Source organism: Manduca sexta, chromosome 9 (assembly GCF_014839805.1).
Source record: "Manduca sexta isolate Smith_Timp_Sample1 chromosome 9, JHU_Msex_v1.0, whole genome shotgun sequence".
Lineage (NCBI taxonomy): Eukaryota > Metazoa > Arthropoda > Insecta > Lepidoptera > Sphingidae > Manduca > Manduca sexta.
The window spans coordinates 1,537,919-1,565,177 of NC_051123.1; the positions used below are offsets into that span (position 1 = coordinate 1,537,919).

Genomic DNA, 27,259 nt, shown 5'->3' on the forward strand with positions numbered 1-27,259 from the left:
CTCCTTAACACCGCACATCGGCATAAAGGTTATATTTGTTTGCTGAGACTCCCATTTTACGATTTGCGACATATTATATAAAATTATAGATGTATTAAGCATGTAGGTGATCTATCGTCACGTCTTAGCATCTACCAACTCCTCTTATAATTTTATTGGCTACAACTAACCACATTCACTAATTGCAAACCATGAGGTATGCACACTTAACTGTGTGCCTAGGGCCGCGACAAATGTCCCCCCATGTATGGGCGTGCATTCGTTGTGGAGACCGAGCGCACAAGATTTGCCTCAGGAGAATCCCTGTGCCCGTTACAAGAGCGAGTTAGTTAATGGACAGGGGTCCATATCCTCGGGCCGGCACTGCTCAGATCTGCACTTTTTAATCTTGGTTACCCTAATTAAAACTCCTGCACGCTTGCAAATGATATACATGTAAGGCATTCGATCAGAATACCAACATTAGTTTAAAATATTCTAAAAAGCTTTTACTGAACTTGTGAATATTGAACTCATGCCCGTACTCAATGACAAACAAAATATAATAACTGGTGAATCAAGAAATAAAGGTCAATGGACTGAGTTTATACGGAACTGTTTTTACAGTCAATGTTATCCATTATCACATATAATACAATAACTGTCAGCCAAAGTATATATTAATCTGTGTTTCAAATATTGGCGCTCTTTTTTCATTATAAAACAAAACTTTGCATTTCTATACTCATTTAAATTTAGTACGACTATTTACTTTACCCGTTTAATGATTCACAATTATTATTTTAATTTAACATAAACAAGGTATATCTATGAAAATAAAACCCTGAGATAAAACCGATCAACTACAAACAACAGCTCGAATTTCCCGCCAAAACTCAGGTTACTTTTTAAACTATATCTTTTAGGCACAGGCAAAATAACTGTAATTTATACAGCTGCGTATGGGATAAACAATAAAATGTGTACATAACTATTTTCAATTTATCCTATGTATTTACGAATATTTTTGTAGGTATGTTAAAATGGTTTGAAAAAAGTTAGAAATCCAAACCACTACTCTATAGTCCAGGGAAGAACCTTTGAAATTTCATAATTTAAAAAATATTACGATAATATATTTTATTATTACATTAATTTACATTTTTAATTAAGTTTTTTAGGTTTTTAAATACATTTATTACAAATATGCCATTTATAATATGTTTTATAAATGTCATGGATTATGAACGTGACGAGAACAGCTGACCGCGCTGAAAAAGATTGTTGACATGTTTCATTTTCAACCAAAATGTATTGACAACAAGTCGTAAACGGCGACAAAAAACTAAATTAATTTAACTAAAACATCGCAGTGATACTGTTCAACATCCGCCCATAACACGAAAAATGTCCGCTAGCAAATTAGACGCAGTGTACAGGAGTATATTGTTAACAAAGTTTTTTACGAAAGGATGGGGGAAGCCGGAGAATTTAAGAAGGTCAGATCTTTTAAGTGCTATCAGTGATGTTGTGTAACTTTGTGATGTTAACCATAATAACCGGCGTGCAGATGACATAATAGCTATAGAAGCTAAACTTTTTTTTAGGTTATTCGAGTTCCGAAAAGTAGTGTCGAACCGCGAAGAATGTTTCAAATTAGTTGACCGAGACTATCCTGTCACTATAACCAAGGTAAAAAGTTTTTATTTTTGTTTAAAAAATATTTTATTTACCCATTGTTTCATGACTCATGTTTGTAACCATTTTCAAAACTAAGAATAGATTATAAATAAAGTAATAAATCGCTGGCTCTACATTACAACGTTCTTTCTTATATATATTACATAAATTGAATTATATATATCACATAATTCTATGACACTTTCAGAAAAAAAATCCAATCATGAAACATAAATAAAGTTTCCCCCTATATTGTCATGAATCAAGTACTTTTTCAAAATTTTTATCAATATGAGAATTTTAAATCTAATTTTGTATAGTATTAATTAGTCTTACTTGTGTTTACATATTTTTAGTTTCTTCTTTTCAAAGAAACTACATGTTTCTCAAATATAATTTACAGAATAATTACTCCATATTATATTTTATTTCCTCAAGTTGTCTATTGGCAGTCTTACTAAGACAACACACCCACACTGTATCTGTTAATTCTCATTTATTTTACAATAATCCAGAATAGCAGAAATCAATTTTCTTATATTTAAAATTAGCATGTCTTAACAATACTGAGACAATTTTTTTTGACAAAGTGTCAAATTTAACAATGTATGGGTTCTTAGAAAGTGATTAAGAAACTATAGCATTTCTTCGTTTAAAAATGTCTCCAAAGTTTTATAGGTGATATGAAACTTTTGTAAATTATTATCATCAAATATTTATAATAATATGAAGGCTGCAAAACGAACTCTTCAAAATATTGGGAGAAAATTAAAATATAAAAAAACACAATAAAATCTGAAAACTAGCTTATTTTGGTATCTAACATTTTCATAAACATAATCAATCATCATTAATAGGTTTAGCATTAGTATCATTTTAACATATAGTTAATTTATACTACATAATATTATGACTAGTTTACCCTAAATGGAGTTGATGCAACTCTTAAGTTAAAATTTAATCTTAATTTCTTCTGTGACATACTTGAAAAATCCTTAAAACCAACATCCACAACTTTGCATTGTTGTGAGGGCTCAGGAGCGTACTATGACTCGGCCAATCAATTTATTTCAATACATTTTTTACAGGAGCAAAATCTCAATGACTGCAGACTGCTGGAAGGTTACTTCACATCCCCCCTGGAGAAGCACCTGCCAGGCATAGTGCCAGAGATTGCACAGAAAGCACATTTCCAAGCAATACTCCCGATCAACTGGCCTGATCCAAGATGCAAGCCTGTCTGTCTTCATTTAGCTGGAACTGGGGATCATGTATGAGTCTATTTTTAACCTTATTAACTTGTTATAAGATATATATTGGCTTTGCGAAAGAAACTACATTATTGAGGATATCAATGTTACTTGAAAGAAATTCATTAGCGGTTTAGTGGTAGGTTTAGGTATGATTCATTGATTGAGGTATCCAAATTGATTACTATTTCGATTTGAAAAGGGATTTTGTGTGTATTTGCAACTTACCACCTTATCTATGCTAAAGAATTTGTTTTAACATGCTAATCTCATGTACTACTAACCAGATTTAGAATTTTTCCACAAATAGCTATTTTATTTCTGACTGCTATTTTTTTATGAGAAAACTTATACACGCGCAAAACTGTAAGATAATATTTTGATGTGCTAGTTAAATCTTTGCCTATCACGTCAGGGCATATTTCTTTTTATAACTTATAATTGAATTCAGCCTCATATGGCTATAGACTGATCCCATATCATATGGGATGGATTAAGCACAGCGATAAGTGGGATTAATAGATGCGCCTCGGCTTCCTTTTCGGGGATAAAATGTGTTAGTGTACGTATGATTGCGTACATAATTATCAAGATAACGATAAATTTGCATAGTAAACAAGGGTAACACATGGCGCATAAAGTTGGCATTGTTCCACGATAAAGGTGGTACAAAACGTCCGTAAACACGTCAGCGTCGCGCGATCGTGACGCGATAATAAACAAAACTCAGGGCTGGATTTAAATCGTAGTGGTAGGGGACACTTACCCCAATCGTTATACTAAGAATTTCGTGATGTTGGCCCCGAGCGTTAAACTTAGAATTTCGTGACGTGAAGTAGTTGCATTTTAGTTTATTAGTATATTTGATGGTAAAGCAGTCCAAATTCCAAGTAAAATATTGTGAAGATCATTGCACAATGGACATCTCAATGCTTGGTAATCGTAATGAATTTTGCCTGTGTAATTGTCGCTTAAAAAAGCCTATATTCATTCATAAAATATGCTGCCATATCTCCCTCAAGCATGGGACGTGAAGAATAAAAACTTTCCAGGTTTTCAAGACCTGTTTTGGTGTATAAAATAACTTAAGCCACCAGTGAAAAAATTTAAAATCCCTCCCTGTAATAGTAAAACATGTTGCTAAAATAATGAATGGTGATGAATTACTGCCGTGTTTATTTTATGTGGACTAGCTTTTGCTATCATCGTCCGCTTCACATTGAGTTCGATTCTTAGGCGTGACAGTTTGTGATTACAACAAATAACCCTGAAAGGGGATTTTGGAATAGAAATCGTACAAAACCATTTATTTTTGCATTGGTAATTAAACCCAATAAAAAATTTAATAATTTCAACAGTGGCGTTAAATGACTAGTATAAATCATTTTTTGACGATATACGTCTTACATTTTTTTTATTGCTACTTGAATGGCGAAACGAGCTTGCCGTTCGCCTGATGGTAAGCCATACGACCGCCCATAAACTGTAAAAACACCATCCAACACCTGGAATTACAAAGTATTGTTTGGTATTGCATGCACTGCGCTCGCCATCCTGAGACATGAGATGTTAATTCTCATTATGTCCAGTAGTTACACTGGCTACAATGTTCTTCGAACCGAAACACAACAGTGACTACACACTGTTGCTTGGCAACAGAAATAGACATTGAGATACCTACCACCAGTCAAATATATACATAGGGACTTTATGTAATAATGTCGACCCCTGCTCTTTATCATCCACGCAGCACGGTCTATTCTCGCGTATCAATCACTGATAAGGCATGTGCGTAAGATAAACGTAAATGTAGCGTTTTTATTACCAAGCTTCGATGATAAATATAGCACGTCGTCATATGCGTATCTAGAGTTATTTTCCGGGGGCCCCTATGCCACGTTTCGCCCCTGTGTGTTAAATAAAAAAAATAGATAAACTATTTCTGTTTTCAGTATTAAGAATTTTTGTATTTATGTAAAGTTAATAAAATTAAATCCTGTAAAATATGATATTATGATAACCAAAAAAATCTTAGTATTTACGTATTGTTTGTAAACAAAAATGACGTTTACTTGCAGTTTTTTTGGCGACGGCGCAATTTAATGGTGAAACCGTTGCTAAAGGAGGCCGGGATAGGCGGGATCATACTCGAGAACCCTTTTTACGGACTAAGGAAGCCTACGGACCAAATGTAAGTACTGACATAATATATTATAAGTACTTAGTGTGTTTTTTTGTTATGTATACATCACGTGTACCGCAACAATAAATCATACTTTATTTCTTTTCTTTCTTATTTTCTTTCATTCTTTTATTTCTTTCTGACGGGCTGGGATGTTAAGCGAGGCTTAGATAGGAAAACTTGCAGAATTCGACTTCCGCAAACCATTAATGGCAAGCTGATTTTTGGAAATTTTGAAGATTGCAATACTTGCAAAGACGTATTTGTACAGTGAGCAGTGGAGAATGGTGATATTTTCCAAAAGCGAATCCGACACATATAGGTACTCATATGTGAATGCGGGCTCAACACACAATTAATATGCATAAATACTGTCTGCAAATCGATCTAATGATAATTATATTCTACATAAATTCTACATAAGGAGAAGCTGCAGGAATCGGGTTACATGGACCCTTCGCCACTGCTGTAGAACTATTGAACTATGATAGGTAGTGTAAATCCAACTGGAGCTACTTTCACAATATATTTCTACAGAATAGTTTAAACTTAGTATTAGTCGCAACACAAGTTAAAGTTCGTAAAGTGCTTTTGTCGCAATTGAATTGCTAACGCTGTTAATTTTATAATATTTTTGACAGTTAATTTTTGAATTTAATCGCATTGGACCTACCTCCCCTAATATCAGAGATAATTCGTCACAATAACAAACTTACGAATTTTCTTTGTAAATGCCAAATTCGTGAGATTGCAAGATATTGAAATAGCGTATCAACCATACCACGCCCACACTTTTGCTCAATAATATTTCAAATATGAATAACTGGATTATTTTGATACAAATTTTACAGTTATTTTTTTCGTTTTATGTTCTGTTAAATATAAAATAATTTCTAAATCAAACATCAAGGATGAGTTCATAGTCCGTCATAATATTTGGATTTTACTGCACTTAGCAGTTAGTTATCATCAGATCTAATGAAAAAGTTTTTTGGTATGCACAAACTTTACTCGAAGATAAGTACTTATTTATAGAAATTGTCTGATTGTGTTGATGACACATGTTGGATCAAATGTTTGATCATGAAATAGTTGGAGCCAAGTGCTTTCCATTTGGCATCATTTGTGCATTTCTCAAATCGTATGAGCCAGACCTACCCGTGAAAGTTCTTAGATATTATGTTTGTACGCAATATGAAGTGTCGACTGACTAGAGATTAATTCCTGGGAACGAGACTTAATCTTATGTGTGATACCAGCCTGTAAATCCGGTTTCGAACAGGCATAATTGTGTCGACTGACTAGGGGTAATCATCTCTCGTCAGTTGACATTCTATTGAACCCCACTCCACTTATTATTAGGTGCAATGGTCAATTTCCTGTGCACATATAAAAAAAAATGTCCGATCCCTCTTTTGATAATTTTGTTATATCTATTACCAAGCTGGCTTGTATAGCATAGACTAGTTGGTTGTGGAACGGACTGCCGAGACGAATGTCCGCAGGTTATAATCCAAAAGGCACACACCTCTGACTTTTCTAAAAAATTATATGTGTATTCTTTGTGAATTATCTCTTGCTTCAACGGTGAAGGAAAACATCGTGAGGAAACCTGTATACCCGAGAAGTTCTCTATAGGAATTTCGAGGGTGTGTGAAGTCTACCAATCCGCACTAGGCCAGCGTGGTGGACCAAGGCCTAATCCCTCTCAGTTATAGAGGAGGGCCGTATTCAACAGTGGGACAGTATATAATACAGGGCTAATATTATTATTATTATAAGCTGGCTCATGACACACTTGCGTGGGCCACTATGGCGGATTTTACATCTTGTGTACTGTGGTCGGTCCACAGGCGGATATAGAACATTCACTATCATTTTTATACCTTGTATCTACAGTCGTTCAGCATTGCACAACGTATCCGACATATTCGTGATGGGCGGATGCTTGATACTGGAGTCGCTGGTGCTGTTTCACTGGTGCGAGCGGAACGGACTCGGCCCGCTCGGCGTCACAGGACTGTCTATGGGCGGACACGTGAGTAACTTTGCTCTATTTCGAGCAAAACTTGCTAGCACATGAGTAATTTTGTCATTGAATTTTTTTTCGTAAATCAGAGTTAAGTAAAACATGTACTCAGATGAGTTACTCTGTTATTAACAAATGTGACCTAAAAACTGGTTTTTATCGATTGAAACGGACTGAAGTTTGCATCGAAAACTACTTCCAGATAAAACTACAATGTACGTTAAAAAGTTTTGCTAAGCACTGATACTGTTACAGTTGCGTTGCGTTTATCTCAATTATTTTAGTAAATTTTGTTTAAAAAATACAATTTTTAATTTATTTTTATTCCTTGTTAATTTCACCGTATTGTCCCATAGCCTATGTTTGGTTAAGATATGGTTTTTCCGCTAGATGGCGTCGTTGGCAGCCACGAATTGGCCTAAACCCCTAGTGCTAGTTCCTTGTTTGTCATGGTCAACAGCGTCTGCGGTGTTTTTACAGGTAAAAAATACAAAAATCTTATAAGATTTTTTTTTGTAGTTATTGCATTTTGGTATTTGGCTAAGGTATTTAGTTGCATATCTAAATACCTTAGCTTACATATAAAATGTTCCTATAAAATGACCCTTTGTTGTCGCTTAAATACCAGCTGACGATAACCTATTTCAGGGTGTCATGTCGCACTCAATCAACTGGGATTTACTAGAAGACCAATACCTCTCCGACGGCGAGTACAGAGAGAAACTATCTAAAATGGTGACCATAGTGGACGAAGCGTTCCTCGCCGGAAAGAAATTTGCACGAAGTTACACGGAGAATATAGAAAACGCACAAACAAAGCCTGTTAAAATAGATAACAAATTAGATATAACGTATAAAGAGAATGGAACGAATGAAGCAAACTTAGTGGATGTGAATAAGAACATTCTAGAAGAAACGAAAGTGCCTAAAGTAGAAAGGACGGAATCTTTTACACAGACGGAGAAATTGACGGAAGAATTGAAGAAATTGCTAGCAGAAGACAGAATTAGCCAGGAGTTGTATCATAAATTGTCGGCGAATAAGAAGTTCGAGTTGGCTCCACGAGAGATAGAGAATATAAACAAGTTGACTGAAGATAGCATTAAAGATGTGCTCATGCAGTGTAAAGTGGGTGAGTGTCTTGAGATCATATCTTATAATTGTCTAGAAGTATTACAAAGACTTGTAGAAATATCTAATTTTAATATACAGTTAGTAACTTCTGCAGTTTAAAATGGTAATAATTTGTCTTTTTTCATAAATTCTGAATGCTAATCGTCAAATAAATATTTAAGCTAACTATATACAAAGGTCACACTGTAATCTATGCTTTCAAATAAATTGTAATAAAATAAGTACTAGTAACATTAGCTATTTAATAAGAAAACTAAACTTGTGTAAAATCTTGTGAAAGAGGCCCTTAGTTATAGAATAATGTATAATATAAAGTATGCACTCAACATATCGAGGCGATAAACACTCATGATTAAGTTAAAGAAAATGGCCATATCAGTGAATCGTAAAAGTCCTTTATTGTATAAATATAACTGATAAGCTAAATAATCCTTCAAATACTTATATTATTGTTATGTTTGCCTCGGTGGCGTAGTTGTAAACATGGTACGGGTACGACTACCACGCTGAGGTTCTGGGTTCGAACCCCGGGTCAGACCAAAAAAGTTGTGACTGGGTTTTTCCATCTTAATAATTACTCAGTCGCAGCTCGGAGTCAGGAAGTTGGCGGTGTGATACCCCCGTGCCTCGGCAAGCACGTAAAGCCGTTGGTCCTGCGCCTGATCTCTCTCCGGTCATATCGGATTGCCACTGGACTATGAGAGTGAAGGAACAGAGAATGCTCCTGTATATTGCGCACACTGGTACACTATAATATTTCCTGCGTACCTGAATGATTTCCGTCAAGATTGGCCGCTCTGGCCGAAATTCAGCTAAGAAGGATTCATTCATTCATTGATAAAATTACAGATACTAAAGAAGAATCAACGCAAAACAAAACTGAAACAACACACAACAAAATAGATCACACATTAATAAGAAACTCGATAGACGAAAAAACGTTAACGGCTAGTATACCAGTAGAAAAAAATGAGAAAAAAGAAAACACTGAAGTGGCCATAGCTAAAACCAAAGACAAGTCGTGGAGTATAACGGAAATAACGTCGGATTTCTGGATGAATTTACCGTTCGTGAAGTCGAGTGGGAAGAAGATAGACATAAGCAAGATACATTGGAGGGACAGAGAGGCATTGCAGTTCATGAGAGGGATTATGGACGAGTGCACGCATTTGAGTAACTTCTCGATACCTTTCGACACTTCGTTGATCATCGGTGAGTAATTAGCAAGTTTACTTCCAATGTATATATATATAAAAATGAATCCCTATTTCCCTTGGTCACGGCATCACGCGTGAACGGCTGGACCGATTACACTATTTTTTTTTGTTGTGTTTGTCATTGTCAGGAGAAGGTTCTTATGAAAGAAAAAATTCAAAAAAAAATGCGCGAATAATTAGAAAATTTAAGAAAACTTAACGAAAATATGAATTTTATATAACTGTCAAATGTTTGAAATAACTGTCAGCGATTGACAGAATGTGCGCTGCAAATTCATAGTTAAGACAACGTCTGTCGGGTCAACTAGTCGAAAATATTTGTGTGCTAAAGAATCGTCTACTTGCTGTCGAGTCTCGTGCAAATCAGTGTAACGCGTAATAAAAAATCAACGTGTGTTTTAATAATTTGCGAATTGAAGGATAATATAAACATCGTAATTCATCTATTATTGTTAATTACATAAACAATTTCATGTCAGTAATATCATTGTAGGTTAGCAGTAGCGAAATTTTTGGACAGAGAACCCGACACAATGCATAAATACTAATAATATCCATGAATGCGGTCTAAATATCTTTCTAATGATAATTTAATTAAATGTTCCATAAATTACCTAAGGGAAGTCGGCAGGAATTGGGTTATGTAGACGCTTTACGAGTGGGTGCTAGGCAGAAGTGTAATATCCAGTAATTGAACATTCCTTTGATGTCATAACTCCGTATTATGACATAAATATCTTCATTATTTCTTAATTTAGAACTATATTTATAGACCTTATACAGGGTTATTTTGGGTTAATAAATGAAATCACATACTCGTCTTTACCTCTGCTAACATTGTGCCAAAAATCATCCGTGAGTAAAGAATATTTTCACTAGAAATTCTAGTTTTACTTTTAAGATTGTTGTGCGTGAGTGCCTTTCTTGTGTGAAAGTATGATGTTGTCGCTGCGATGACTTCTCTTAGAATAGTAGTAGTGGCATTAGGGTGTGTGAAATAAAATTACTTTTTATTGATATTTATTTCGTTCGGAACTTACACTTCTTATTTCATTTACTGTAGAGTGTTATTTTCAAAAAGATAAGTGATTTCAATTTGTTATGCGATGTCAAAATGACCCAGTAAAAATTATAAACCCCTATATAACGAAATCGTTAAAATTATTTATAAGGCATAATAAACGCGATTTTCCGTACACAAGTTTCGATTGTCGTCAATAGATGGCGCCACAACAAAATTACATCGCGCTATGGTTTACACAACGAGCAGAGTATATAGACCCAAGCGACGTTGGTACATCAATTCATTAGGTCCTAGTGACCTACTTACCATCAGGTATTTTTGAGAAGTATCTCGCATTAACGTGTTGAGAAACTTAGTAATACACAGAAACTAGAGATTTCTCCTATAGTCATACGGGAGAGATTTAAATGCGGCTTTATATTTGATCTTAAAGTTAAAAGTTTTAATTTACCTTTCGGTGATATTAGTGTAGAGTTGGGTAGGACATGACATAAAAAAGAGTTTGTAAGAGTAGCCTCTTTTTAGCATTGAGCCGCGGTACAACGTCCTACTTCAAATGAGGCGAGGCGTAGTGAGGCTCGGCGCTTCAATGCGTATCTTACAGTATTTTGTAATGTTAACCCTCAAAATATTTCCCTCTCGCTCGCGACTCGAAACGCAGTAATGTAATGTCCATTGTAAAATAACGTCCTACTGTAATTTGTAGCATGCGGTTCTCTACCTCACTGTCCTCGTCCTACAGTTTACCAGAGACGGAGAATAAGTAACGCGACTGCTGCGTCATAAAATTTGAAGTAGTACAATATATAATTTTGAGCCACTCTTACATTTTGACGTCATGTCCCGGACAAATGTACCGCCTCTTGTATGTCCTACTCAACATTATATTAGTGCGACATTCAACAATTTCTGAGGATAACCGAAGTCTCGGAGAATTTCCGTCAATGTACATCTAGCAAGTTCTTGCACCAATATATGGCCAATTGCGTTACATTTCCAAATGCGTTAATACTACCGGCGCGCTAATAAATACACATGCGACTCACCGCGAGTCCAGCCAGCTTCAAAATTTGCATTTTGCACTATTCGGCTTGAACTCGAATTTGTCAGTAATCAGAAATTTTATCCTGATTACTGTGAGTCATGGCTTGGGTACTGAGCCAATGCTATTGACTGAATAATAAATATTGATTACTGATGATTCACGGCGAAAGTGTTGATTTTTGTGTCGGATCGGAATAATCAGATTTTCATTACATCTTGAGACTAAACTCGGAATTTTGAAAATCTATAAATTCCAACCCGACTGGAATTATAATATCATTTATTGATTTCAATTTTACGAGATTTCGATATTATGTACGACGCTCATTCACAATGTGTATTCCGCGTTTCAGGGCTCCGTAAATTTAATAGTCCTAATGAATTTGATGACGTACATTTATGAAAAGTAAAAAACTATTTCATACCTCCCATTACTTATATTTTAAATTTTAATATCAAGTAATAGAATTATAATTAGTAAAGAATACACGTAATAATACAAACAAAAAATAACTTGCAGAAGTCGATCTGCAAGTTTGCTGGCTAATAGGTTTTGCTGTTGGTAGGATATATTTTGTACCCGTCTGAATAGCGACTACCGTACAGAAGATGTTAAAAACCGCCTTAGTGCCGCACGTAAGTGTGTGGTGTGTGTTCCATAATTGTGTCGACTGCCGAGTGACAATCTCTCGTCGACATTCTATTGGATCCCACTCTACTTACAATCAGGTGTAGTGGGGTCACTTCACCGTGTATAAAAAAACCAACCCCATTCAAAATTGTTTGTTGCAGCGGTATGCGCGAAGCACGACGCGTACGTGCCGCGCGAGGACGTCGGCACGCTGGAGGAGATCTGGCCCGGCGCCGAGGTGCGCTACGTGGACGCGGGACACGTCTCCGCGTACATACTGCACCAGTCCCTGTTCAGGTCAGTTACACCACTACATGATTATAATACGCTTTGATATGTAGGAGCCTTGCCAATTTTAGGAGGTTTGGTGTTTGAGGCAGAGCACATAGCTAGCAGCTGATGGCTGATTGGCATAATAGTTTAGGAGTGAGGGCTATGAGAACTGAAGGCAGATGGGGCACGAAGGTTCTGGAGTAGGAGCAACTGATGACCAACATCTCAGTTCGCCCCGTGACCACGAAAGTTGCAGTCTTCGAAACGGCGGGAAAAAATTATAATAATATAAAAACCAAGATAATATCCTCAAAATAGTTTCATTTAAAAAAAATAATAACACTAATAATAATAAAAACACTTTATTTTTACAGATCTTGCATAATAGAAGCATTCGAACGATCGAAGAAGAAGTGGAAAGATGGCAAACACATCGAGTCGTAACTTCTTCGCAACACTTCTGTGCAATATCCAGTTCTTCCATTGCTCAGTATTTAACTTAATATAAGTTGTGAGTTTGCACAAATGTTTCAAAGGGCTACCTCCACGTGTATGTTGCACATTCTTTCTATTTTTAGAAAGAAATGGAGAGATAGACTTTTCAGTACCTTTTTCGGTACCTGGACATCGAAAAACCTTTTTCCAAGCCTTAGGTTTGATTTAAACGGCATACTATTTTTCAGTCTTACTTATAAACTTGTTTTAGCGTTAAGAGGTGGTTAAGAATTGCTTAAATAGCTGTCAAAAACATAACCGGTTCCTAGTTTAATATGGTTTTGACTTACTTTGATCGAGTAAATTTGTGTTTTAACTAGGCATAACTTTGCCAATATTTTATAAGTAAGACTGTATTATGTGGTAAAACTTTGGACAAAATGTTTTTATGAATTATACCATCACTTGAGCCTACATTAAGGTACAGGTTTTGAACTCCGGTGCCAAAATATATAACAGTTACATTTTGAAAAATTGCCCCGAGGAGCATCGAATTGCTTTCCCATTTTACGACGTATTTCTCGCGCCATAGAATCTGTTGTTACATGGCAATATCGCATCGATATTTCCTGATGTAACTTAGTGGTTTAAAATAGCTATTTTAAGTTCAAAAATCGACATAAATAGTTGGTTTTTGAGTGTAAAATATAGAGTGGAGGTGGCCCTTATATGATTTGTTTAAGCTGGCTTGCACCTAATATATAATGATTGTTCAATCGTACAAAATCATCGTTCTGTTATCGAAAAGTGAAATCGGCCGAAGATCGTGCAAGCCAACTCTAAATTCTTATGTTTGCGGTTCTCATCGCGTCCAATTGTCAGTTATCCATACGGAATATATAGTTTTATCTAGAAAAATCCTTTGTCAATTTTCGTTTAATCATTAAGAAACATACCGATATTCGGATATTCTTTATTTATACCATGTTACTTGTTTACAAATGTTGCCAAATTTTGAAAACGAGATGTCGATGACGGCCAGCGGCTCGAAAATATCGATAACGTACATAGTACATCTCTAGTCATAATTTTAGGCCAATTGGTGCCATGCCAACTTTAGATTTAAATATGGAATTCCGTTAATTGGAAATATGTTAAACGAATTTCAATCTAACTGCCAAATCATTAAACTTATTTTTTATTGGCAAGTTTGGTCGTATCCTTTTTGATAAGACCGTACAATGCTGCCAAGACCTTATAAAACCGAAGGGCTTAAAAATTTTAGTGGCGAATCATATCTCAAAAGAAATATTAAAAAACAAATATGGCTGGCGGTATATTGTCAATCAACGCCGAGCTGGCTCGTGTAAATCAGGCCTTATCTATGCTCAAATATACATCGTAGCTGGAGCGATATCCATGATTGTTAATACGAATAGGTGCGACGCTTTAGAGTTGTTAATCGTAGCTGACGTGTATATAAGATTATATATCTCTATTGAGATTGTAAAGAGTAAATTGTATTTTTATAAATAAATGTTGTTTTTATATTAACTTGGGAGTTTGAGTTATGTTTACGCGAATAAATTTGTTTATTTTTAGTGTTGAAAAAAATATAAAATATTTTATTAAAAATTATATAAGTGCAGAAAATTATTCCTTCGTGATGGGCAAATTAGATAATAAATTTAAGAATTACATCGGATGAACATCTGTTTATACTTATGGTACTTGGACCGTGATATATTTGTTGCTATATCAATATATAAAAACATGATATTTCACACATGATATTAACACAAAAAAATTATGGGAATCATTATGACGCTCAAGGGCGTCAAGCGCAATGCAGTATATATCCGGTTCCAACATGCCGGCATAATTGTGTCGACTGCCGAGGGGTAATCGTGGGTAATCACCTTGTTAGTCGACATTCTATTAGACCCATATCTGCTTACCATCAGGTGCAGAGGCATCACTTTGCAGTACTCGTATAAAAAAAAAGTACTCTGTAACTCAAAATACTGGGTTATTTTGAGATCTAAGATTTGGAGTTTATTGGTAATCATCGTATTGTTTACTATCGGACGAGTGCAGTGTCGTTTTTAGCATGAATTAAAAATTATATCCAATTCCTCTTGGACATGTTTTGTTTTAAGAGCTCTGTTGGTGATGAATTAAATGACAAGAATTTTTTTTTAACCGCGACCGAGAGACTTGCATAGGCGCTTGCGGCGCGGCGCAGACTGCCGACCCGCGGGCGGGCCTTCTACCTCCTCACCCCAGGCGCCGACACAACCCTCCGGCAAACGGCACGCCACGTTTAATACCTAAATATTACATTTATAATTAACAAGCTCATTGTGGCGATAAGGTCTTTCCCGCTCTCAAATCCACCACCACAACTTCTGCAAGCCAGGATCAGCACGCATTTTGACATCAAGCGCTGAAACTGGGCGAGTCTAAGAGAACACTAATCTGTCTTTATCCCACAACAAAATTAATCAGAGATAGAAGTCAGAAATATTAATGTTCCCTCTAGCAAAGCGGGAGACTCAATAAACTAAGGACACGAGGAGATAAGGTCAAAATTTAAATTAACTTGACGATAATAAAACAGTAAATAGTAAAACAATATCTATTACCACCAATCATACATTCACGCCGCAACAAAATATAGGATTTAACGTAATATGCACTGGGACACAACTTCGAGTCAAACCGACTGACTGACTGACTGACGACTGACTGACTGACTAGTCGCCAAAACGTACCGAAACTAAATAGTGAGAACCAAAGTCAGCTCTTACATCTATTACTTAAAGTACATCTTAGCAATAAACATTAAAGTAACCACTGTTTAAACCTTGTTCATTGTCGAAAACAGTCAAAACACTGATTATTTTATATCCAAAAATGTTTATTGATAAGGCTCTTACATTGGTCTACGTATTATATTGTCTTTGTATGACAAATAGTACCTCAACTCCTTAAAACAATAAGTGCTGTCCACACAACTGACAATACACCCGAAGAAAAATACCAAACAATTTTGGGCATTATCTCAAAAGCAGCTATCTATTTTGGTACAAAATATCCGGTCTTCCATCCATAACAAAGCATTTTTCATATTTTTAAAAAACGTAATTACTATGTAAAGTACAAACAAATATTTACATATTTTAAAAGCCTTTACGAAAATCTGTTTTGTAAAACAACCATACAGATTACCATGGTTACAAAATTTATTGATATTAAAATTTTTATTCAAAATGCAACATAATTGATAAATAGTACATTTGCATACATGTTTAGAACAAGGTTATTGCGTACATTAAACGCCTGATTCACAGATGGCGACACTAGTCCACCATTTTAAGCCACTTTGGTCCTCACAGCCCGATTTGATCAAAACATCGAATCCCATCTTACAAGCTATCCAAACGAACAGCGCTATATTGTCATGTAGTTTTCTAGCTTATGTAGAAAGCTACAAGAGTGAAAGAGACAAAACACCACCCCTCATAACACATATTTTTAGCTATTGAATGTTTTGTCGCTTTCGTATGCTGAGACACAAAACACGTAATAGTTAAAATGCTATTGCGTTTATAAAGTACAGTTTTACCCAAAATACAGGAACAGTTTACATACAAAATAACACTGTCTTCCGATAGTAGCCGAACATGTAATTTATATTGCACTTAGTTAAAAGTCCATTTGATCGAATTTCATTTTCTTCTGCTCATACGCACGTACACTATTCTCAGGCGCACGACCAATCACAAAACAGCATTTTCCCGCACTTCTAAAGGCCATCGTTTGGAATCTATATTTTGAGTAAACCTGCGAGGAGGTTAGTTTGTAAATTACAATGCTGGTATTCTTCCTCATTAGTTTATTTCTTGAGCAGCATCGAGCGGAAGTCGCTATTGCTGAGCGGCCGCTTGTTGTCGCCGTTGCTATGGTTACCGTTGGCAGCTTTACTCGTCGACGCTTTCTGTAGAACGCTCGGTATAAAACTACTTAGTTGCGTCCTTCTCCTAAAATTATAAAACCATAGGATATTTAGTACAACATTTTTTTATTATTTAATTAGGGTACAACAACACATCCATAACATTTTTAACACTAAACCCCCATGGTTAATTTATGATAACTGATTGTGATAGAGTCCGTAGTTGTATAAGTAACTTTTAATTCTAATAATAAATAAATTCAATGTAATTTGACTTGTCATAAATAATACTTAAAAAAAGTAATTCTCTACTGACCCTCCGGCCGCGTCCCGTTTCCCTTGCCCGAGGCTGGTCTCGTGTCCGGGGGGTCCGGGGTCCCGCGGCGGCGGCGCGCTGAGCGCCACCTGTATGTTCTTGTCGGCGACGGAGAGTCCGTCGGTTTTCGACAACGCCTCTGCCGCTGACTTTTCGTCGTCGTATTCTATGTACGCCAGGCCTTTTGGTTTGCCGTCTCTGTAATAAAAATTAAAAAACGTTAATAATAATGTTAGGCATATAAGTAATCCCAACAATAATCAATATTATTTGTTTTCTTACCAGTCATTGACGTATGTTCTATAGACACGAACGTCCATATATACTATTTGTTTAAAATCAAAACTAAAATGGCAACCAAAACGTCACTGTTATAACCTATTTATTCACTTGACAGGTTTACACTTAGACTCGAATCCTTGTATTATGAGCTCCACTCCGTAAACAACCACACACTGTCAATGTTGAAATCATACTAAAGTCAGGTTTCCGGTTTGTCGTACAGTTGAATCGAACACAGTTAGCGTTCGGAACACCAGATCTAGTAAATCACACGGTACAAACATTTTTCAAGTTACTTTGTACAATTATTTTTATTAACTGATTTTTTTTGCAGTCGATAGTAATTATAGTGACAATACTCACTTGAAAGTGACCACCCGTATGTCCTTCAGATGTCCGTTCACGTCGAATATTTTCTTCAACGCGTCCTTGTTGCAGTGTGAGTATGGCAGGTTGCGCACAAACAGCTTGTTCTTCTCCGCCGTGGTGGGGTACTTGAACGTCGGCTTGGCTTTGGATGCTGCGTACCGTGAGAGGAACATCGGCCGCCCGTCGAGAGGGCTGCGGTCGTGTTTCAGCGCGGCGTCTACTGATTCCTGTTCCCCAAACACGAATGATAAGAAATGCGTCAAGTATTCGTAGAGTGAATTTAAGTTAAATCTTTGAAAACACTATTCATACTTGCTACAAGTTTTAAAGCAAGAAATGGACTAGTCGAATCCCTATCACACTTGTAATTACCGTAGGCGATCTAAGTTTATTTCTACTGAAATAATTGTACAGTGAAAACCGGTTATAGCGACATCGAAGGGATCGCCGAATCTGGACACTATATCTTATAGTCGTTATAACCGGTGCGTCGCTATAACCGGAGTCGTTATAACCGGTTTCTACTGTTTATTTTTTCTTCTACTATATTTGTGAACTGCAATACACGTTCTTAAATTCGGAAGCTGTTTTTAAATTATTTTCCTGGTTACAAGTATCCCCAACAAACACATAAAACAAGAGACTCATGCTGCCGATTTCTATAGATGTACTCACTGGAGTCTTGTATTGGCAGTAACATATCGATCCGCCGAACGCTTTGACGCCGGACTTCAGTCGCAGCGACACGATGTCGCCGAATTCAGACAGTTTCTTGTTTAAGTTATCTTCATTTACTCTGGAAATATACATGACATTAATTTAAAGTTTCGCTAACAATTTATATAAAATTTCCCCTGATTATAGCACCTAATAATCATAGTTGGATTTTAAAAGCTAAAATTAATATTTAGCTAATATAAATTAACAAGGGAAATTGGGACCTTTCGAGAAATGTTTTCCCGAATTCATGAAGGAATGATAAAAAAATATTTCAGTAAAGTGTTGCCAGTACACTAAAGATAAATTTGTATCTATAATCATACTTACTTAAAATCGAGATTGCTAACAAATAAAGTACACGCTTCCCTTCCAGCGGGCAGCGTTTCAGTCGATTCGTCCCGCCTCTGGCGTTTGCTTTCTGTCTCTGTAATAAATAGATATCATCGATTTGATAATCGATTAAAACAGGCAAGGAATCGACAAAAATTCTTTTGTAAAACTAAAAAACGACACAAGTAATTTGACTGTTGGATTGTGTCCATTCCCATTTTATAAACCAATGCAGGATGCCACACCTACTGATATTAAGTGAAGAGAAATCCAAATATATTATTGTTCAACATAAATCTTATGTTGAACAATAATATATTTCGATTTCTCTTCACTTAATATCAGTAGGTGTTCCTAAAATTTTGAATCAATGATAATTATGGAACCGATTTACTATCATGTGACTTACATTAAAATAATAAAGTTAATTAAATTAATTAAGTATTATTATTATTATTAAAAGTAAACTATACTAACCTTCTTCATTATCTTCCTCATGTGACCGTTTGACTCCATTTTTGCCATCACCTTTCTCCTCGTCGACCTCCATGGTGTCTTTCTTTTTTTTAACGGCGCCAGATTCGTCACCACCGTCCGACTTCCGTTTCCCTTTCTTCTGTTTGCCGTCATTCTTGTTCTTTTTATTGTCAAACTTCGCCTTTTTGTTGTCAATCTGTTTGCCCTTCTGTTTGTTGCCAATCATCTTGTCCTTCATCGCTTGATAGCTTTCGCGCCATTCTTTTAATTTGAGCTGTAATTTTAAAGCAGGTTTTGTTATGTGTTTGTTGGGCGATTATTTAATCATTAAAGCATCGGAATGTTTGTCGGCAAACATTCCGATGCTTTAAAGAATGCTGTATGAATATATTTGTTATTGCCCGTCCTCACACACAGTGGTATGTACCTCGTAGCTTGAGCTGTAATTTTAAAGGTAGGTTTGTTGTGTTTGTTGGGCGATTATTTAACCATGAATATATTTGTTTATATATTTGTTGCAGCCCGTCCTCACACACAGCGGTACGTACCTCGCACGCCTCGTAGCACTCCCTGGCGGTGTGCAGCGCGCCGCAGTCGCGCTCGTAGTCGGTCCAGAGGCGCGCGAGCGCGGGCGGGTAGTCGCGCACCGAGCGCAGCGCCCGCCGCAGCAGCGCGCGCAGCTTGTTCTCACTGCCGCCGCCACCACTAGCATTGCCACCGCCACAGCGCGCCATCTCCAGCTGGATCAGCGCCTCCCAGTACTTGCACATGGTCTTGTTCTCTCCGTACTCTGATAAAAAAAATATTGATTCATTTATTAATATCAGCCCTGTATTATATACTGTCCCACTGCTGAGCACGGGCCTCCTCCACTACTGAGAGGGATTAGGCCTTAGACCACCACGCTGGCCTAGTGCGGATTGGTAGACTTCACACACCTTCGAAATTCCTATAAAGAACTTCTCAGATGTGCAGGTTTCCTCACGATGTTTTCCTTCACCGTTAATTCATTTATTACGAAACTAAAAAACAATCATAATTCACCCATCACCAGTCAGTTTATTATCCCCACTACTCATTGGATGAATCACTTTTATATAATACTAGCTATTGCCCGCAACTCCACCGGCATGAAAAAGTTTTTTCAGGATAAATATTTTCACTCAGCACTAATGTAAAGCACTCAGAAGTAATGTAGCTTCCTAACAATGAAAAAATTTAAAAAAACCGGTTCAGTATTTTCAGAGATTAGACCCTATAAACAAATTCTATACTTTTTCTCTTTATAATATTAGTAAATAAATCTATATAAATATACAAAATAACTGTACTCACTAAAGAGCTCCTCGAATATCTCCCTGCCCTGTTTGGGATCGTTCATGAACTTGTATTCCAGTCGCGCCCAGTACAAAGGCACCTCACAGTCATTCGCTTCCTCGCCCCACGCCTGGAAAAGGAAATTTTCATTTAAACATTTCAATAAATTTTATCGTCAATTTAAAATATAACAATCGCTTTCCTATCGATGTCGAAAAAAGACCAATCAGACTAAAGTTTACTTACGTCACGCTTACATATTACTTGTTTTGATCGGTATACTCTCGCGATCGGATCAAAGATTGAGATCGTTTATTAAAGTCATCTGTTAATTTTATTACTAGATTGTTAACGTAATTTAACTTTGTCACGAGAATTAATTTGTAAATAAAGTTTCATAGTTAATGTTTGGTAAATCCCACATTTCCATGTTGACTGGTTAAGGATGTCCATTGTCTCTCGGTCAGTTAAGCAATACTATCTTTATTCAATAGATTATGACCTGGCGTAACTTATTTAATTCCAGTAATATTGAACATTTCATGTCATTTTTTTTTCACACCTTTCAATACCCCTATCAAACTCTACAAACAAATAACAACCAACTGACCGCCGCGAGCGCGTCCCACGCCAGCCGGAAGGTGCGCCGGAGTCGCTCCACATCCGCCTCGTTGTCGAAGCTGGTGCGTCGCCGGATGTACTCCAGGTAACTCATCCAGAGAGATTCCGCTTGCTTGTACGACTCCATGCCTTTCGATAGTGCAGTTTCGAAGATTGATTTTACCTGGGAAATTTGTTATAGAGGGTGTTACAAAATGGGAGGGCCAAAATATCATCATTTCATTTACCAATATTAGTTTATATATTAAAATCAAAAATAGATTGTCATTTTTTTAAGTTAAACTGCAACAGTAGAATTTGATCAGGAACTCATTTACGTTTCCTCTACCAATGTAGGTAGTAAGCACTGAGGATTATAGGAAATTCCAGTTGGTTTAGACAAACCCTCACCTCCTCAAAGTCCCTTTCCTCATGTTCAGCCTGGTGCATCTGCAAGGTCCAGAATGTATGCACGGCGGGCTTGCGTCGTGCGGCGGCTTGCAGCACGCGCCAGTACGAGGCGCGCGAGGACGCCGCGTGCACCGCGCGTGCATACTGCAACAGCAGCTCGCCTGCGCCTGCGCACGACAAGCACTCCGACGTCGCGCGGTCGTACACCACCTATACATACATAAGGCTCGATTGAGTATAGTAGAGGAATTAAGACATCTTAAATAGATGATCTTGCCGCCATCATCAGTAAACAGCAGTTTTATATACCAAGGAACTTTAGCACCAGTCAGGTAGTAATGTGAGGCAGCGTTGGGCAGCTGTATGGAGAGATAGCAGGCATAGAGGATGAGCTTATGAGGGCTAAGCCAAGAAATCGTCTAAGCAATTTACCTATTTAAACTAAATGCACTAACCTTCAAAATCCCATGATTATCACACTCGGCATACTTATCATCGTTTGCCAACTCCTTCAACGTCTCTATGTAGTCCTGGTACACTTTGAATTTCTCATCTGGGTTACTAAAACAAAATAGAAACAGATTATATATATTTGTTTAGTTCGTTTGGGGCTGAATGTACATTCACAATACCATTTTAATTGTAAATTGTAAAACACTCACTCCAAAGTAAGTAATTTGTCCTCATACGGCGTTATTTTCTGTAAATAATCCATAGCTGCTTCATGTTGTTTTTTCACCTAGAATAAAATGTAGTATAGTATGAATATCATTAATTTATTATAAACTAGCAAACCCGGCGAACTCCGTTTCGCCACCAGATGGCTTCGATTTTTGTAACATTTCGTTTGGGGATTAAAAGATGAAGAAAAAATATTTTTTTTGTTTTATATTTGATAATTTATTATAAAATACTGCATGTGACCATACTACCATGTTCCTCAAGTAATATAAAAGCCCCAAGAACTATATTCACCCCAACAACTTCCAACAAAATGATCACAGCTCACCATACTTCATACGTCCACTACCACACAAAATAAAATGACCTAACAATCCTCCATACAGTCCACAATCCGACAGCACTGACCTTATCGACATACTCCTGCTCCCTCTGCTCGCTGGCCAGCTGCTCGAAGTGGTGCCAGGCCTCGTCGGCGCGCAGCAGCGGCCGCGACACCGTCTCCTCGAGGCACCACAGCACTCGCTCCTGCTGTGTCTTGTACTCTGAGTCGTCCTCGCTGTCAATGAATTTACAACCATTTAGGATGCATATATTGGCGATCATAGAAGAGAAGGGAAAGTTCGCTGCTTCACCCCTACTTTGGAACGAACTATATGATATCTTTGAACCTGCTTTCTGGATCATAAGTTGGATTCGATTACTAAATTGGTCCACAAACTATCACTGTTAAAAACTCAATTCAATTCAATTTATTGCACTCCACAATTGTTAAAATATAGGTTTTACAAATTAAGAAAAGAACATAATTGTGGACCCTGCAGGGCACGGCAACATAGAAGAGAGGGAGAAACTTTTCCGTCAATAAAAAGTGTTGTTCAAAGAAATTATAAATTTGTTTCTTCTTAAACTACTAATCTAAAAAATAAAAATAATAAATAATAAGAAGAGAACTTTTGGATTTGTATTAATGTTAGGTTAGAAGTAGGCAGAGCTTTTAAGGAAGCATACATACACACTATAATAAGTAATTGCAAACCTCCAAAAAAACAACGCTAACCTCATGGTAGCCAGCTGCGCCTTCTCCAGCTCAAGCTTGGCATCCCAGAATATCTTCCCGGAGAGCGGGTCTGCGCCGGCGCGGCGGAGCACCTCGTCGATCTGCTCCCGCGCGGACACGGCGTCGCCCGAACTCAACGCCCAGGAACACCAGTCGCTCAGGATTCGGATGCCTGGGGGAGGTGGTAATGTAAGGTCAAATGATACTTTAGACAGTTACAAATATGTAACAATGTCTGACAATTAATAACAAATATGTCGAAACTTATTTTCGTGATATTTGTCGCTTAAATATTATTGTCTTTCAAGCATTGATGATAACTCACAATAACAGTCGAGCATCGCCTGCTGGAACAACTCGGCCATGCGGTCGCGCGAGTTCTGCGAATGTGCCAGCGTCTCCTCGGTCTGCAGCCGCAGACGCCAGTGCTCCGCCTTCAGCGCAGACATCTGCTGCAGACGCTCGAACGCTTCGCGCCAGCGGTCCAGCTCCGAGAGACTCCTAAATGTACAATTAATTCTAATGGAGTTGTGTCATTATCCATATTACAGCCCTTCTCAATAAACAATCCCAATCTCAATCTTTAATCTGATTCCGAGAGTGAACTAATCAAAATAACTCATTTGTGACATGTCAAATAATACTTTGTTCTGGTTGGTCAATTTTTTATGGTAGATCGAAACAAGCATGTGGGAATGTTATTGAAAATGGCAGTTAATTGGTTGACATGAATGTTTGGAAAATTGGACTATTCAGTACTTTTATATGTGTACCAATATATAGAAAATAAAACATATTTTGTAATCTGAACTAGTTTATGAGAGTGGTAAGTAGGACATTAAAAGCCCCACTGTGCACAAAATGAAACAATTATTTATATTTATCAAATATTCAATCTGTGTTAACATCATCCCAATCCATTTTAAGATATTTGCTTTTATATCAAACCAGATCCAACGATCATCACAAACTGTCAAGTTTTTTTTCAGGTTGTCAAAATATTTTAATGTCACATATAAACAACTGAATTTATTCAGATGAAAATGTTACGTTATATACATAATATGCTAGCTATCAGTGGAAGTTTTGCCTACAAACAATATAATTAGTTTTACAATATTGTTTGACATATAAATGTTATAACCAAAACCAAACTTACCACAAAGCTTGGATCAGCTCAATATGGTCATCATAATTGTATGGGTCCTCGGCGATGCGCCGATCTAACTCCGCCACTTTCCTTTCCAACACCTCTTCATCATCATCATCCTGATGAAAAAATATATATTGTATAAGGTTTTGGGTGAATAAAATACTAAAATGAATAATATCTTCCAAGAGATGGCTATAGAAGTCTATCTCAATAGAAAAAACAAAGTTCACATGAAAGGATGTGTTGTTTCTGCCTCCCTAATAAGCTATTCAACACTCAAAGATTCTTTCAATTTGAATAAGTAGTTCCTGAGATAAATGCGTTTAAACACATGAACGAACTTCAACTTTTTATAATATTATAGATGTCTCATAAGAACAAAAAGAGACAAGACAACAATAAGTAGCACCATTTATGCTGAACTGTCTTATTTTAATGACTTATTTATATCAACTGCCTATATGATAATAGTAACCATATAGTTTATATGCACTACAAAAATAAAAACAAGTTATTTGCTTTTTATTTTGTTTTGACTTTGAAGTTATCATTGAAATTTCTATTTGGTTTCTGATATTTAAAATATTTGCAAGGTTTTGTAGAACATAGAATTCTTCTATATCACATTACTAGTTTCTGCTTACTGGCCCACATGTATAAAGATCAGTTTTGAAGAAATTAAAAGTTGCAATTATGGGTTATTTTGACATTGTGTTACTAAATGAAACTGCATAATTATCTTCTTGGAAATTGGAAATATCAGTTTATGATAAGTTACTTGAAAATATAAGGATCAGAATACTAAAACTGGAAGTCAGTGAAAATATTTATTATTCATTGTTGGTTTTTGGCACCATTCCAGTACTGGTAAAGACTAGTATGTGGTTTAATTTTATTAATACAATTTCAAAATTATCCTATATACTCCAGAACAGTGGTGAAGGGTGCAATTTTCAAAAAACAAACCTGACACAACATATGAGTATGACTAATATGTATAAATGCAGTTTGCAAATTGTTAATATAATTAAATTTTATATAAATCACAATGGGAAGCCGACAAGAGTGAAGTTATATGGACCATCACTACTGCTCCAGAATAATGTTGCCACATATTATTAAAAAAAAAAACATCATTGGATCAGCACCAACCTCTACAAATTTGTTCAACATCATATTAATAGGTATAGGTAGATTGCATAAACATAGCGAGTCACTGGTGCACTATAATGATTCTAGTGAAATCTTTGAGGATAAAAGTTCTGAGGTAACAAGCACAAACAAAATACAGTTGAATTGAGTACCTCACTTTTTTGAAGTTGGTTGAAATTGTTCATATGGTTCAGTAAAATAAGTGACACTACTATGTCTCATTACTTACAGAAGCATGGAAATTATATTTCCGATTTTAAGGGAGCAGATTTGATGAACAAAGTATAATACCATTCTTGTATGTTTTAAACTAGGCTATGTTCTATGTGATGTTTTGAGATATGCAAACTAACATATACAGCAGTGGCGAAAGGTGAAATTTTCCTAAAGGGGACTCGACACAACATAATATAGGTACTATTATGCATTAATGCAGTTTGCAAATTGTTGTATTGATAATTAGATTTGACATCAATTACGAAAAGGAAGCAGGCAGGACTCATGTTATATGGACCCTTTTGTAACCCATATTATGACAATGGTTGTTTTAACAACACAGAAAATCATGGTGAAGCAACCTACATGAATTAAGTTAGGCATAAGGAAAGACCAAGATGTGAAGTTGCCAAGTTATACAGGCCCAGTGAGGTAGACTAAACGCTTTAAATGAGAGGGGAAATTGAATCACAACAGTTCGGACAGTGCACAACACAGGGGTAATATTATTATTATCATTTTATAAAACGTTTCATGTTTGTAAATAACAACGCAATTTATTTTCCAGAAGCAAAAAATCAATTAAATGTTGGCGGAATGTGTACATTTTACAACAAACATGCCTTACGAGCATCGAAAGCAGCTCAATTCGTCTTATAAAGAATAAGAATCGTAGCTTCGTCCTATTGAAAACGGGTCATTCATGTTCATCCTATTAACCAGGAAACTATCAATATCAAAAATGAAATAGAAATACACGCAATACAGCGTAATGAACATGATAAACAGAAAATCTAATAACTATAACATATTTTTTTTTATTAACCAAATAAAACCGCAACCAATATGCTTTCCTTACATCAGAATCGTCGGAATCTTGGTCGCCATCGTCCTCTTCGACGACAACTTCTATCTCATTCTCTTCTTCAGACTCGTTCCGAACCTCGTCCTCTACGATAGCCATTGTTTATCATCCACAAAATCACTAATAAACTTATTTTCACCAAACTGCTGTTTGATAACAAAATTCCGCAAAGGAATATGGCGGACACAACGGGAACTAAACTGTCATGTACGGCTCGTGTCATATGTGAAGATTAATAACATTATATTGAGATAGCTTATTTTCCTGTCAATAGGAGTAAGTGGGATAACAAAACTGTAGTTGTCAACAAATATGGAATATGCTGGTTGTCAACTTGATGGTTTCTACTGGGTTACTAGATAAAAAAAATATTCGTAAAACTGGTTTTTGAATATGTAAAAATACATATTATTTTGTATACCTAGTACCGATGGTATGTCGAATAAATGATTGAAACTCACAGGTTTTAAAACA

At 36.4% G+C, this 27,259-nt stretch overlaps 2 protein-coding genes across 2 annotated transcripts; one reads left to right on the forward strand and one right to left on the reverse strand.

The window, feature by feature from the left end:
* The first annotated feature begins 1,243 nt into the window (after positions 1-1,243).
* LOC115455673 (protein ABHD18) lies at positions 1,244-14,432 on the forward strand. Its single transcript, XM_030184334.2, has 10 exons — positions 1,244-1,478; positions 1,587-1,671; positions 2,748-2,930; positions 4,988-5,100; positions 6,991-7,129; positions 7,511-7,600; positions 7,769-8,252; positions 9,104-9,466; positions 12,332-12,467; positions 12,818-14,432. Exons 1-10 carry the CDS (start codon positions 1,387-1,389, stop codon positions 12,885-12,887), a joined length of 1,755 nt encoding a protein of 584 aa, XP_030040194.1. The 5' UTR covers positions 1,244-1,386; the 3' UTR covers positions 12,888-14,432.
* Positions 14,433-15,502: 1,070 nt separating this feature from the next.
* LOC115455667 (squamous cell carcinoma antigen recognized by T-cells 3) lies at positions 15,503-27,004 on the reverse strand. The gene is made up of 17 exons (XM_030184325.2): positions 26,780-27,004; positions 24,559-24,668; positions 23,725-23,900; positions 23,400-23,571; positions 22,748-22,898; positions 22,321-22,397; positions 22,114-22,219; positions 21,659-21,868; positions 21,258-21,431; positions 20,666-20,777; positions 19,879-20,120; positions 19,331-19,604; positions 18,851-18,947; positions 18,479-18,599; positions 17,798-18,030; positions 17,153-17,350; positions 15,503-16,921 (listed from the first exon to the last, which is right to left on the reverse strand). The coding sequence occupies exons 1-17, from the start codon at positions 26,882-26,884 to the stop codon at positions 16,777-16,779; spliced, it is 2,703 nt and encodes a 900-aa protein (XP_030040185.2). The 5' UTR covers positions 26,885-27,004; the 3' UTR covers positions 15,503-16,776.
* Between the last annotated feature and the right edge of the window lie 255 nt (positions 27,005-27,259).

Coding starts and splice junctions, on each gene's coding strand:
- LOC115455673 (XM_030184334.2), top strand. CDS start 1,387: ATGTCCGCTAGCAAATTAGACGCAGTGTACAGGAGTATATTGTTAACA. Junction 1,479..1,586: donor AAGCCGGAGAATTTAAGAAG/GTCAGATCTTTT, acceptor ACTTTTTTTTAG/GTTATTCGAGTTCCGAAAAG. Junction 9,467..12,331: donor CGACACTTCGTTGATCATCG/GTGAGTAATTAG, acceptor TGTTTGTTGCAG/CGGTATGCGCGAAGCACGAC.
- LOC115455667 (XM_030184325.2), bottom strand. CDS start 26,884: ATGGCTATCGTAGAGGACGAGGTTCGGAACGAGTCTGAAGAAGAGAAT. Junction 23,901..24,558: donor GAGCTGATCCAAGCTTTGTG/GTAAGTTTGGTT, acceptor TTGTACATTTAG/GAGTCTCTCGGAGCTGGACC. Junction 16,922..17,152: donor AAACGGGACGCGGCCGGAGG/GTCAGTAGAGAA, acceptor TTATAATTTTAG/GAGAAGGACGCAACTAAGTA.